Source organism: Zingiber officinale, chromosome 8B (assembly GCF_018446385.1).
Source record: "Zingiber officinale cultivar Zhangliang chromosome 8B, Zo_v1.1, whole genome shotgun sequence".
Lineage (NCBI taxonomy): Eukaryota > Viridiplantae > Streptophyta > Magnoliopsida > Zingiberales > Zingiberaceae > Zingiber > Zingiber officinale.
In genome coordinates this window covers 19274433-19289248 of record NC_056001.1, presented here as the reverse complement: position 1 = coordinate 19289248, position 14816 = coordinate 19274433, and the positions used below count along the sequence as shown (strand labels likewise).

At 39.4% G+C, this 14816-nt stretch overlaps 1 protein-coding gene and 1 long non-coding RNA gene across 2 annotated transcripts; both read right to left on the bottom strand.

Moving 5' to 3' along the window:
- Positions 1–11309: 11309 nt before the first annotated feature.
- LOC122017446 lies at positions 11310–13303 on the bottom strand. The gene is made up of 4 exons (XR_006121351.1): positions 12851–13303; positions 11979–12039; positions 11780–11863; positions 11310–11663 (listed from the first exon to the last, which is right to left on the bottom strand). It is a non-coding gene; the product is annotated as an uncharacterized LOC122017446 (long non-coding RNA).
- A 402-nt stretch (positions 13304–13705) lies between these two features.
- On the bottom strand, positions 13706–14500 carry LOC122013573 (L-type lectin-domain containing receptor kinase VIII.1-like). The gene has a single exon (XM_042569832.1). It carries the CDS (start codon positions 14498–14500, stop codon positions 13706–13708), a length of 795 nt encoding a protein of 264 aa, XP_042425766.1.
- Between the last annotated feature and the right edge of the window lie 316 nt (positions 14501–14816).

The following is a 14816-nucleotide window of genomic DNA, read 5'->3' as shown; positions in this document are numbered from 1 at the left end:
CCAGATGGATCAAGGATGATCGGACATCTGGTATTGGAAAGTTCAAGTAGGTCAAAGGATTGACTGGATACTTTGCACGAGGAAAACCAGATGGGTCAAGGTTGACCAGACATCTGGTGGAAGTCCAAGTAAGGTCAAGGGAGTGACCGGATACTTGGCACGAAGAGAAAAGTCCAAGTGGGTCAAAGGGATTGACCGGACACTTGGTGGGGAGTTCTGGCAGGTCAAGGGAGTGACCAGATGCTAGGTATGATGTACCAACAGGTCAAGGTTGACCGAATGTTGATTTAAGAGGCTTGGGACTTGGTTTTGGGCAAAAACCAAGAGCTGGATCGATCAGTGGATCGATCCAGGCCTTTCCTAGCGAATAAAGAGCCTCTGAATCGATCAGTGGATCGATCCAGAGGTCCCAATCGATCAGCAGATCGATTGGGATGCTGCTGCTTCGCGCGATAAGCGCTAGATCGATCCGTGGATCGATCCAGGCATTCTTCCAGAGCACAGAGGCACTCTGGATCGATCCGTGAATCGATCCAAAGCCTCCCCGATCGATTGGGAGTTTTCGAATCGATCGTGATCCGACCGTTGCGTCGTATTTGAGCTGCCGGCGGGCGTCTCCTTCAGTAGTACTTCCCCGATTCATCTCAGATCTCTCGCCAGCTTCTCCACAGTGCTCTCAAAGCTCAGATCGCCAGTTCTTGAAGGATCTTGGAGGTTTTTCCAAGTCAAGAGGCAGATCAAAGGCAAGGAGAAAAGTTAGGGTTAGGGTTTTCTACGCTTATTGTAAGCTTGTGCTTGTATTCTTGTATCCCTTCCCTTTCTTTTGTACTGAGAGTCTTGTAGGGCTTCTCCGCCTTCGGTAGTTACCGAAAAGGAGGTTTTTATTAGTGGAGGGTGCGTGAGTAGGTGTGGATCCTTGGACTAGTCACCTCTTGTGAGGTGGATACCAAGTAAACCAACCTTGTTAGCGTTGTGTGATTTGTCTCTGTATTTTCCGCTGCACATCTTCGAAGAAACAAGCAACGATGAGCATCTAGCACGCGACGAGCTATTCACCCCCCCCCCTCTAACTACTTTTCGGTCCCAACAAGTGGTATCAGAGCAGAGTCGCTCTTCACCGGAATCATCGCCGGAAGGGGCAAACAAAACAAGCAAAGCTAGAGGGTGAAGAAGTTGAAGCAAATTCATCAAAAGTCAAAGATTTCAAGAAGCTCAACTTCAAGATGCAATTCCAAGATGGACTTGGATTTGACACAAGGGTGACTCCACCATACACTTCCACGAGTTTCGATTCTTGGAAATCGAGAATCGAAAATTTTCTTATGATGGAGATAGAGCAATGACTTGCTCTTATGGAAGGCTTCAAGACTCCAACAAATTCAAAGGGCAAAGTTCTCAAGAGGAGCAAGTGGAGCCAAGAGCAAGTTCAAAGATGCGAGGCCAATGACAAAGTGACCAAGCTTCTGGTCAATTTATTGCCAAGCACCATCCTTTGTAAAATTGGAGAATTTGAAGATGCAAAGGAATTATGGAGTAAATTGGCCAAGCTTCATGAAGAGATCCCCTCCACTGTACAAGAGCAAGAAGAATCCAGAGAGGGTGACTCCTTGGAGCAAGACCAAGAGGAGGACTCCGAGGTTGAGAGATGCTCAACCTCCGAAGAAGAAGCTTCATCTTCAAGGGAGTGCAATGAAGAGAACAAGGAGGGAGCATACTCCTTGTTTCATGAACAAGATGATGAAGCCTCCACATCTAGGATTGAGGGGGAGCAATATTTGGAGACGCCGGATCAAGAAGAAGGAGAAGCTTCTACATCCGGGTCAAATGGAGAAGAGGCTTCCACCTCTACAAGTCAAGCAAAATCTAATGGAGGAGCATCATCATCGGATCAAGAGGAAGCCTCAACCTCCGGATCCAAAGGAGAAAATGTCATCCCTACACAAGAAGGTATAAATGTTTCAATTAAAAATAAAAATCATATAATATGTTTTGAGTGTAGGGAAAGTGGGCACTATAAGAGCAAGTGTCCCAACTTGGCCAAGAAGAAGGGTCAAGTGACACAAAAGGGCAAGGAGAAGCCCAAGGAGACCACCCCCGGGACAAAGAAGAGCAAGGAGCACATTGTGTGCTTCTTGTGTCAACAAAAAGGGTATTACCGAAGTCAATGCCCCAAGGGGAAGAAGATGGCCAAGGCTCAAGGAGGCACTAGTCAAGGGGGAGCCTCCAAGGTAAAGAAGAAGGTAAAACATTTATTGAGCCTACCCCTTTACGTTATGGTAAAAAGCATGATAGTTCTAATTTTTATCATTTTAATGCAATTTACCATAAGAATAGAAAGCATGAGGGCATTAAGGAAAAGCATGTGATCCTACATGCCAAGACTACCCAACCTAAGGTTAGGAAGGTAGATAGACATTTGGGCAAGAACACTAAGGATAATAGATACAAGCCCAAGAATAAAAATGCTCATGGATCAAATGAAAAATCAAATACTAAGGACTTAGTGAGGGAAAATCAAGTCTTGAGGTCAAGACGATAAATTAGAAAAGACCCTAAAAAGATTGAAAAATATCCTATTAGGGCAAAATGGGCATAACCTAGGTTTAGGGGTACAAAAGCCATCAAATGGCCATAGAGGTTTGGGATACAAAACCAAAGCAAAAAATGATGTGCCTAGTTATCATAAGGTTCCATATAGTTATGGAACAAACCCTAAGTCTAGAGGTCAAGTCAAGGATACAAGGGAAGATATCCCTAGAAGTATCTTTGCAACCAAAGTGACTAAGACTTCGAAGAAGTCTAAGAAAGTCACTAACAAGGTCACAAGGGAGGCTATCCCTAGAGTTGACCTAGAAAATGTGACCAAGGCTTCTAAGAAGCCCAACAAGGTCACTAGGAAGGTATCTAGGGAAGTTAACCCTAGTGAGTACCTAGAGCATCCAAGGAGCACCAATAGGTGTTGGGTTCCTAGGAGCATCTTCTCTACCCCATAGATGGGTTAGAGAGTGTCAACTCCGATTAGAAGGGTAGTTAACCCAACTTTGAGGAAATTGACACTCAAGGAGCATTTTCAAGGTTTTTGTTAACCTTTGAAAATGAAATGGAATTATTATTTACTCTTTGAAAGAGTAAAATGTGCCTAATGGTGGAAAAATTGATTTATCTTTAATGGCATAAATTGGGAAAATCTAGAGAAATACCAAGTTGGGATTTTGGTATTCTCTTAAGAATTTAAGGCAATCCGGGCCTTGATTTATGTGCTTACTCTTGAGGAAAAATGGAATATGTCAACATTTGAGGATATGCTTAATTTTTAAGTGGCATAAACAAATCAAGAGAAATAGAAATGACAATTTAGGTTTTGGCACTTCTTTGAAGCATTTAGGGCAATCTAGGTTTAACGTTTTAAGTTAAAACAAGTGGAGATAGCTAAGTGGTTAAGGATACTTAGATAGGCAATATAGGTATATTTTATTTATGCTAAACCTTGCCATGATTGTTTGCCCATCATATGTCATGACATCATGTCTATTTTTGCATTCATGTTTTATTATAAAAAAAAATCCAAAAATACCATGTCATGACATTCATACATCATGTAGTTATAGGATATTTTCGTTTGAAAAATTATTTCCTTTTGATGTATGCCATAACATATTCATGCATTAAGCTTAATTCCTTGTAATTAAGGACAAATGGCATTTAACAATACTTATTAACAAGTGACATCCTAGGTGGATGTCTAATATCTCTAAAATGCCTAGATATATATGCATGATCCCTAGAATAGGGCAAAACCAAAATCTCACATCTCACAAGGACTATAAGGTGGCTTGTATGTGTCTTAGTGCACATTAGGTACAAGTGAGATGTTAGGAAGATGAACAAAACTCAAGATGTTGATTTAGTGCATTCTTTTGAGTTTTAGGTTCATCAAAACACATAGTTATGTGTTTTCCCATCATTGGGAAAGCTAATGTACAAGTCATGTGCATTAAGCCCAAGGAACATGATGGGATATTGGTTTTGAAAAGGTTTTTAAAATGATTTTGGAAAACCTTGGTGAAGGCTATCTTTTGATAGTAATCACCATTAAATAGTTAGACACAAACTTGAAGAAAATACTAAAGTTTATGCAAGTTTTCAAGTTTGTGTCAATCTTTGAAAATATGATGTATTTTCATAGAAAACTATTTTTTATTGATAGTATATACCCTAAATAATGTCTACACAAATTTTCACGATTTTTGAATTTTTGTAGAATTTTCTAAGGGTTTCTGAAGTTGACTGAAATGGAATTTCAGCAACTATCAGAACTCCAATCGATCAGTGGATCGATTGGAGTGCCTCAATCGATCAGCCGATCGATTGAGAAGGCATTTCTAGCGAGCAGAAGCTCGCTGGATCGATCAATGGATTGATCAAAGAATACTGAATCGATCAATGGATCGATTCAGCAGGGTTCAATCGATTGGAACCCAACTCCAATCGATCGAAGATGCTGATTTTGGCTGGGAAAGCTTATTTTCAGCATTTTGAACCTATTTTAGTCTAGGTAACCACTCATAACCCCTCAAAATACATTTGTATACATAAAAAGGGTGTTTTCATGTTGAAAACAAGGATGGATTGGTTAAGGGAGACTAAGTTGAAGTTTAGGTTGAGGTTTGTTTCAAATTTTTGAACATTTGAACCTCAAACTTCTAAATTTGGGTTTCCTAAAGGTTTAGGGATTCCAAGTCATTGTTGGTGCAATGACAGAAGTTACTACCATGTCTTTAGGGGGAGGGACTCTTTAAAGACATGAAAATTTTTTTTTTCATGAACCTTGGAAGGTGGTTAACCTTCTTTTCAGAAAATGCTCATGAATGAGCGTTTGAACTTGAAATGGGGAGTGGATATCCTCATTATTTCAAGTGGTATTTCAAATGTAGGGAAAATGAAGGGTATGAGACCTTCATTATGATGTTGATCACGACCATGATGAGTATCTCTTCAGAGGGAGAGATAGTAGTTGTTTGATGTGTGCCAATAGGGGGAGAATGTGTGGTTTAAGTTAGGCCTTCATTACCTATGGGGGAGGTCATAGGGGGAGAATGAAGGGAACCAACATTCATACTTTGGCATGAAGAGAGTTAAGGCTGTGGGATTAGCTTAACTCAGAGTAGTCCTAACTTAAAGGTATTGTCAAACATCAAAAAGGGGGAGATTGTTGGTGCAATATCCCTTAGGTCAAGGTTGACTGGTTTGACCAAGCTTGAGTCTTGGTCATAGTTTCGATGTTTGACAGTACATGTAGACACATGGACAATGCAGGTGCAGTTGTTCATATGGGGAGATTCTGATCAGGGACTGATCAGTGTGAATGAAGAAGAGTCAAGTAGGTCAAAAGTGACCGGATACCTAACTGAAAAGTCCTAGTGAGTGAAGCTAGGCAGAAGGAAATCCTGGTGAGTGAAGCCAGGTGAAAGTCCTAGTGAGTGAAGCTAGGCAGATGGAAAGTCCTAGTGAGTGAAGCTAGGCAGAAGGAAATCCTGATGAGTGAAGCCAGGTGAAAGTCCTAGTGAGTGAAGCTAGGCAGATGGAAAGTCCTAGTGAGTGAAGCTAGGTAGATGGAAAACCCTAGTGAGTGAAGCTAGGTGAAAGCCTTGGTGAGTGAAGCCAGGCAAGGGAAAATCCAGATGGATCAAGGATGATCAGACATCTGGTGTTGGGAAGTCCAAGTAGGTCAAAGGATTGACTGGATACTTGGCACGAGGAAAACCAGATGGGTCAAGGTTGACCAGACATCTGGTGGAAGTCCAAGTAAGGTCAAGGGAGTGACCGGATACTTGGCACGAAGAGAAAAGTCCAAGTGGGTCAAAGGGATTGACCGGACACTTGGTGGGGAGTTCTGGCAGGTCAAGGGAGTGACCAGATGCTAGGTATGATGTACCAACAGGTCAAGGTTGACCGGATGTTGATTTGAGAGGCTTGGGACTTGGTTTTGGGCAAAAACCAAGAGCTGGATCGATCAGTGGATTGATCCAGGCCTTTCCTAGCGAACAGAGAGTCTCTGAATCGATCAGTGGATCGATCCAGAGGTCCCAATAGATCAGCAGATCGATTGGGATGCTGCTGCTTCGCGCGATAAGCGCTGGATCGATCCGTGGATCGATCTAGGCATTCTTCCATAGCACAGAGGCGCTCTGGATCGATCCGTGAATCGATCCAAAGCCTCCCCGATCAATTGGGAGTTTTCGAATCGATCGAGATCCGACCGTTGCGTCGTATTTGAGCTGCAGGCGGGCATCTCCTTTAGTAGTACTTCCCCGATTCATCTCAGATCTCTCGCCAGCTTCTCCACAGCGCTCTCAAAGCTCAGATCGCCAGTTCTTATAGTATCTTGGAGGTTTTCCAAGTCAAGAGGCGGATCAAAGGCAAGGAGAAAAGTTAGGGTTAGGGTTTTCTACACTTATTGTAAGCTTGTGCTTGTATTCTTGTATCCCTTCCCTTTCTTTTGTACTGAGAGTCTTGTAGGGCTTCTCCGCCTTCGGTAGTTACCGAAAAGGAGGTTTTTATTAGTGGAGGGTGCGTGAGTAGGTGTGGATCCTTGGACTAGTCACCTCTTGTGAGGTAGATACCAAGTAAACCAACCTTGTTAGCGTTGTGTGATTTGTCTCTGTATTTTCCGTTGCACATCTTCGAAGAAACAAGCAACGACGAGCATCTAGCACGCGACGAGCTATTCACCCCCCCTCCCTCTAGCTACTTTTCGGTCCCAACATCCTCTAGGTCCCTGTCGTAGCCTCATTATAGCCTCAAGTCCATCCAAATATAAGCCCATCTTGGTGTCCAAGAAGGGGGCCGGTCCAATGCTTGGTGACCAAGCAAGGGTCGGTCACATCCTCTTCTATAGGGGCCAGCCCTTTGCTTGGTGACCAAGCATGTAGGGGCCGACCACAATAATTCAAAAAAGGAGGGGTGTTTTGAGTTTTTAAAATCTTCTCTTTGTAGAAAACTATAAGTTTTAAAAAAGAGATTTTAATTTCAAAAACTTTCCTTATTTGAATTAGGCCACATGTTTTAAAAGAAAATTTAAAAGATTTTAAAACTTTCCTTTTTTAACCATCATCATGGTTTAAGAAAAAAAAGGAAGATAAGTTTTAAAATTTAAATTTTCTATCACCATGTTAAAAAAGAAAATTTTATAAGAGAAGTTTTAAATTTTAAAACATGGTTTTAATTTTTAGAACTTTCCTTTTTTAACTCCTACTTTAGGAAAGCGAGCTTGTAAAATTTTATAAGAGTTTTTCTTCTTGTAAAATTTTATAAAAAAAATTATTTCCTTCCTCTTATAGGGGTCGGCCACCCTTGCTTGGTGCCCAAGCAATGTGGTCAGCCAAAACAAAAAAATAAAATCATCATCCAACTAATTTGGTGATTGATTCAATCAAGAGGAAAGAAAAGGAAAAATAAAAGGGAAAAGGAAAAACTCTTGGAAGATTTTAATTTTTGTAAAAATTCTTTCCTTATTTGCCTTGGGCAAGTATTATAAAAGAAGGGGTGAGGAGACTTCATGAGTTACCATTCTTATTATCTTGGAGGAGTCTCTCTTGGTGGTGGTCGGCCCTCTCTCTTCTCCCTTTCCCTTTGCTCTCTTTTCCTTGGTGGTGGTGGTGGCCGGATTTTAGAGGAAGAGGAAGAAAGCTTTTGGGTGGTGTTCATCTTGGAGGATTGTCGCCCACACGACGTCCAAGATGAGGCGAGGAATACGGCAGAAGATCTCGAGGTCATTAGCATACAAAGAGAAGGTATAATTAGCAATTATTTTTCGCATCATGCTAGTTATTTCTTTTTGTAAGAATTCCAAACACAAGAGGCATTAGATCTAGCTTTTTGAATTAGTTTTTCGAGTTTGTGTTTTCTTATTTTTCGAATTTGTGATTCGATTGTTCTTTTTGGTTAACTTAGAGTTATTTAAGGAAATTAAATATTAGTTTTCCTTAAAAAGCTTTGTCTAGGCGGTGGTGGTTGCTCCCATATCCAAGAAGGCCATGTGCCTCGCCATGCAGTCCTGGAAGTCAATTTTGAAAATTAATATTTAATGAAATTAATAACATAGGTGGAATTGAATCAATAGTGTTAAGTTCCGCTTGCGATTCAAATCTAAACCATTAAGAACAGATAAGTTAAATTTGGAATCAATGATGTAAAGTTCCGTCTGCGATTCCTAATTTAACTTCTAAAGAACACAATAAGTTATTTAAGGAAAGGTTCGACACTTGTACAAAAAATTTTGTACAGTGGAACTGGTACGTTTTCCTAGGACTAACCAACACCTTGTTCTAGGATGAGGGAGTAATTGTGGATTGGTTTTGATGTAAGACTCATATTATGTTTATATCCATTTGATAATTTTGCTTGCTTTGTTTCGACTACTCGATCTCTTTGTCGTGTTGATTGATTATGTAGGAATTGCCAACCTCGTAGAGGGAATACCTTAAATCGTACACCCGAGGGGCCCTAGTGACAGGGGTAACCCGTTCACGGACATCTAGGGTACTTCCTTGAAAAGAGAGGCGACTCCTTCACAAGGAAGTAAGAGACCAAACTAAGCTCTTTAATTCTATCTTTGCTAACATCAATTAGAGTTATGTCCTTGTGATCTACCGAGGCACCCTAGTGACAGGGGTTAACCGTAACAGGATTTCATAGGGATCGTCTTTGTTTAGTGCTTAAGGATAGTTGTCTTAGCTTCTGGTGAATGCATGCTGATGGACAATGAGTATAGGATAGTATGTGATACATCAATACCACCACAATGAAACCGAACTCCTAGAACTCTTCATTAACCAGGTTGATTTCTTCTCGTTGCTAGTTTTCATTTATGCTTCCTAATCTCTTTCCTTAGATTACTTACAACCATGATAGTGTAGCTAATCCTAACTGTGCTATCACTAGTGCTTATAATTAGTCCTCGTGGGATCCATAATCTTTATTACTGACGACGAATCTGTGCACTTGCGGAAGCGTAACAAGTTTTTGGTGTCGTTGCCGGGGACTGCGTCTATAACATTGGTGATAGTCATACTAGATTAGACTAGACTTTGCTCTCTTTTTCTTTATCTTCCCTTTTTCTAACATTCTGCATTTTATTCCATATATTGTTTTTGCATGCAAAAAGCTAACCTTGCAGGAGATTCAATTACTCTGCATATCTGTCTACTTCGCACTCCCGGTCTGTTCGGATAAGACATGATGTTAAAACCATTAAAGGATTATGGAGCACCGAAGTCTGCTAAAGAGCTAGGGTTCATTGTGTTTCCAGAAATCCGAGCGAAGAATTTTATGCTCAGACCATCATTCATCTCTAAAGTGCAAGAAAATCAGTTTGGGGGATTAGATTCAGCGAATCCTTACTTGCATCTCCTAGATTTCCACAACTATTGCAACACACTGAGAGTTGAGGGGGTTCCGACTGATTCAATACAACTTATAGCTTTTTCATTCAGTCTCAGAAGTAATGCAAAGGTTTGGTTCAACACTCTGCAGCCGAGAAGCATCAGGACGTGGGATGAATTAGAGAGAAAATTTTTAAACAGATACTTTCCTCCGAAAAGAACTGCTCAGTTGAGGGATCAAATTCTGCACTTCAAGCAACGTGACGAAGAAGCATTGCATCAAGCTTGGGATCACTACAACAAAAACCCTCATAGACATCGGTTTTCCACCGATGTCTATTTCATTTTCGACCGATGTCTATGAAGCCGATGTAAAAGGTCTGCCATTTTAGACATCGGTTTAAAACCGGTGTAGTATCACTTAATGACACCGGTCTTCGAATCGGTTATTAACCAGTGTAGTATCATTTAACGACACCGTTTCATCAACGGTGTAAAACCGATGTAATATTGTATGTTAATAACACCAATTTTTGCAGCGGTAAATGACCGATGTAATATTAGTTAATAACACCGGTTTTGCAGCGGTGGAAAACCGATGTAATATGGATATTTTTTAACAATTTGATTTCCGAAACAATGAAAAACCGACAATAATAAAAAAAATACACAAATATTCACAAATTATACAAATATTCTTCATTCAACAATATCCATAAAATACACAAATATTCACAAATTATATAAATAATCTTCTTATAACAGTATCTATAAAATACCCAAACATTCTTTTTACATCAAAAGCTAGCTAATAGATATCAAAATCAAGGTAGAACATTCTTTTAACAACACATCAAGGTAGAACCGCACTTCAAATGTAATCTAGCATGCATTCAGCCCACTCGAACCGCACTTCATCAATTTCAACTCTGGAGTACTTGAGATTTGTAAACTGTAAAAATACATAAATAATATATTAGTAAAGATGTAATTTTGAAAGCTGGAAATGATAAAGATGCAATTTTGAAAGCTGGAAATGGTAAAGATGCAATTTTGATTTATTTATTTTTTCCAAATATCTGCTCTAGCTCTAACGAGGCCAGTCTAAAGATGCAATTTTGAAAGCTGGAAATCAAGCATTTTGAAAGCTTTTCAGTGATCTGATTTTGGGTTGAGAACTACCAATAAACTAAATTTGGAATGCAAAATATCTAAACCAAAGAAAGTCCCTTTTTAATTGATACTTGCAACAAAGATAATCTACAATACTTTATACAAAGTTAATTCATGATCAAGACCCAATAATCCACCATATGTCAAATAACTAAAACAAATGTGTACATGTATCAAATAAAATAGAATACTGAGTTTTTAAAGGCTGCTGTGGAAGATAACGAATATAACATAGAATCTAAAACTTTCATATATGGCACTTAGTATATGCTGCTTAGAATATAACATAGATAATTTGCTCATTCTAATTCAAGTGTACAGATTGATAAGAACCGACAGTATCATACAACAAATTACTATGCATGATAATGGTTGAACAAAGAAATATGACTACACAACAAATCCAGTGAAGGAAGCATAGAAGAACAAAGCTACCTCTGATGAAGAGATATACTATTTATTGTACTACCTCTGATGCCATCTTCCTGGGAACTTAATATAATCCAAACAAAAAATTTTAATCTAACTACATAAACAGCAATTTAATCTTTCAAATTTAATTTATTAGTAGTCGACCCAAATGACATAACTGTTTACCACTAAGAGTACATGGAAAGTAAATAAATTCCTCAGCAGCAATAAAGATGAGTAACATCAATTCATTTATATGATTTCCAATGAGATATATATATGCACCTTAGATGATAATTTATGTTTCAGAAGTGAAGCAACAGAGCATGAAGCAACAATAGTCAATAACCACACCTCATCGCCAATGTCATTCATGTAAAGATTCAGCCATAGCAAGGACTTAGTTTTCTTAACAAACTCAGCGATGCTAAAGGCGCCTTTGGGACCAATCTCATTGTTGCCAATATCTAGAAGTGTTATTTTTCCTAAACAAGAAGAAATATAGTTTTACATAATTGCTGAGAAGTAGTACAATCAATAAATACTAGAAAGCCAACAGATCTGATGAAGAAATTAAATCTGCAAGCAAGAACTGCATGGATAGAAAATCTAAGTGTGTGTAAATCTTATTAGCTTGAGATGTATAGATCGAATTGCCCTATTCTCAACTAGTGCTCCAGCAAGACTTGCAAAACCCTATAAAATTTCACATGGAAATAAGGTGTAAGGAGTAAGGACACCAGAAACAAAGTGTAAAAGATCTAGGAATTTCATAAAAAAACATGAAAGATTGCCCAAGAATAAGGTCATACAGAATATTCAATCATATTATTGTTAAGTTCCGGTGCACGTAAAGTTTGATTTTCTTTCAGCATATCTGCAATAACCCTTGCACCCTACATAACATATTTAGCATTCAGACTTTACCAGAATCAAGAATCATTTTCTTCCTCAAGAAACAAACAACCGGAACTTGCAACAAGTAAAATTAAACAACCTCATCTCTAATACCTGAACTGTTTAGTTGGAGTTCCTGAATACATCCATTTACCTTCAAAATATCTGAAAGACGCTGCATAGGAAATTTCCACAATCTCAACATCTAATGAAAGAAATCAAATGAATCCATAAATATTACATCAATGGACATGGACATTCACAAAACTTTCACACACCCAAATCAAATGACTTTATCTACTTAACCTTGTCACTTCCAACAATCATTCAATGCCAAAGTAATCTTGACATCCTTCATAACAACAAATTGTTTGATATATTTTCAATTGGATGTACTAAACTAGCATTGTCAAGATCCTTAAAAGTGTCATCGAACATGAAGTCACACAAAGTTCTCTTACTTGAATCCTGGAGCATAATTTGTACGCCTAATTTGTGGAATTTAGACTATTTAGTAGCTGGGAGGATCCCAATTTGGTCCAAGGTTAACACCTTAACATAACTAGTGCTGCTAATGGATGAACTCCATTAACCTAAAAAGCTTACTTATGGAACTCTGCAGAAGGTACGAACGAACCATAATGGAGATATTGTCAAATTGTACCTACTTCCTTCGGCATGAATCACATAAGGAAAAAATAAAAAAGAACATGAAACACTTCGTACTCCTTTTGACTCTAAACCAATATATCATTTCAAATCCTGGATCCAACATGATTGGGAAAAACAATGGCCATACCTAACTTTAGAATAAAAAAAACTATAGTAATTTTTTTAACGTCGCAATGATTCTAAATAGCTCAATTAAAACAAATTGTGTAATTCAACAAACATTTTAATCTGGTAATTAAGAGTGAATCCATAGGGAAGTAGAATGCGTGTGCAAAGCATACTGTCAGTAAAATCTATACAGGAAGTAGCAGTACCTTGGATGACAGCTCCTTTGTTCCTGCTTGAACAACATTAGCAGCAGACTGTGCAGCGGAGCTTGCAACTAAGGATAGTCGGCCAAAACCCTATTGATATGAGCAAGTACTCAGTCAATGTATTTTCTTAGCATCGGTTGTAAGTTATTCATTCAAATACTAACGACAACAACAAAATCCAATTGAGCATAACCAAAAGGTCCACTTCAAATTGTGTTACAAATTTTGTGACTTCTGTTGCTTGGTATGCCTTCCTTATTACATCAATGGACATGGACTCCTGCTCTATCACAAATCCTGTCAAAACAATTTCTATGAAAATAGGCGATGAATATCACTATATTATGAAAGAAGTATCCTTTTAAGTACATCATGTAGCACATCCTGTCCGATCTTGATTAAGAATTGAGATTTGTCTACAAAGTAGCAAACACGAACTAGGCAAATAAATACAACGCACAATGAAAAATAATCAGAAATGAATTGTAAAAGTTAAATAGGAACAAGAAATATATAGTAATTTCCATGAAAGGGGCAAATATAATCAGGATACATGTATATTAGTATTTCTCCTATTCACTCAGCACCAAAACCATTTTCTTGTTTCAAACAGGAGCTGAAATTAACCACAGCCAAACAACTTAATAGACCAAACAAAACATTCATGATGCCATGAAGCAGTAATAATCAAAGGATAACCTAAAGAATGGGAAACAAGGAAACTATTTTACAATTTATTAGTTAAAAAAAGATGCACTGAGTCCATAAATATTTTTTACTAAATTTTTTTAGCATGAATTTTTTGATATAACAATCCTGTACTTATATTATAGAACAATTCATTTGCTTTCATCATCAGTCATATGAATGCCTGAAGCTGCTAAGCATTAATGCAGAATAAACTGGAATTGTGCAAGTACAGAGCTTACTCTTCTCTGTAAAATTCCACGAGTATATGCTACTGCCATGACTATAATTGCCACTCCAGGAAGATAAACCCACCCAGGACGCCTCCCTCCACAACATGTAAGACAAATCGATAGAGTCAGAGATCGAAGGGGCTGCTTCCTTCGGATCCTTATCCTGGCAAAGCCTGACCTCTATTCTCTTCGATTCTCCATCGTAATCAATCCAAGAATGCAATTTTTCTCCTCTGCTGAGGATGAGAAGCAAACCATCATCGGAAAGATTACTGCTTTTTGTCAAAAGTTCTCCGCCAACATCGACTTCGACGAGGCTTGCTGCCGTCACGAACTTCACTGCAACGACACTGGTCGATAACCTAGACCAGGCGCCATTCGCCGGTTCCAAGGGAACGCTGACCGGAGATAAAAAGAAAGGCAAAACATAGAACGAGAAGGAAGAAGAGAACCCGGGCTTGGTGCCGAAGAATCTGACTGGTTTCCAGTAAATCATAAGCCCAGAGCTCTCGTTCGCCGCACGCGTCACCCTCACCTCCGAGCTATTCATCTCAGCATCGCCATAGAGGGCAAACTCCGTTGCGAAGCTCCGATTTTTCCCCGACCCACCGAAAGAGAAGAAGAGAGCGTTACCTTCTCCAGTCGATGCGCAGTTCCCAGGTGACAAGGGGGCGACAAGCAGAAGGATGATGGCGAGAATGAGAGCGGAAGCGGTCGAGGACGTCGTCATTGGAAAGATCCCTAGGCGAGGTGCAAAATGTGCAGACGACGAAGGAGCAGGCCCGAGGAGCCAAATCTGAGCACCAGCAGCGAAAACAGCAACGGAATCAAGACGATTTCCTGGGAAAAGGCCGCCAACGAATCAACGGAGAAACCAGAAAGCATGAGGAGAAGAAACCCTAAGAGATGGAGCAACCCGCGAGAGGGCAAAGACGGAAGGGAGAGGAGAAGAGAAGGGGAAAGAGGATATGGATGTGGTCGTTTTCCGCATACCTCACAAGGGAGTCGTGTGTTGATCTTGATCGGGAGAGGAAGGGGCGTCGATC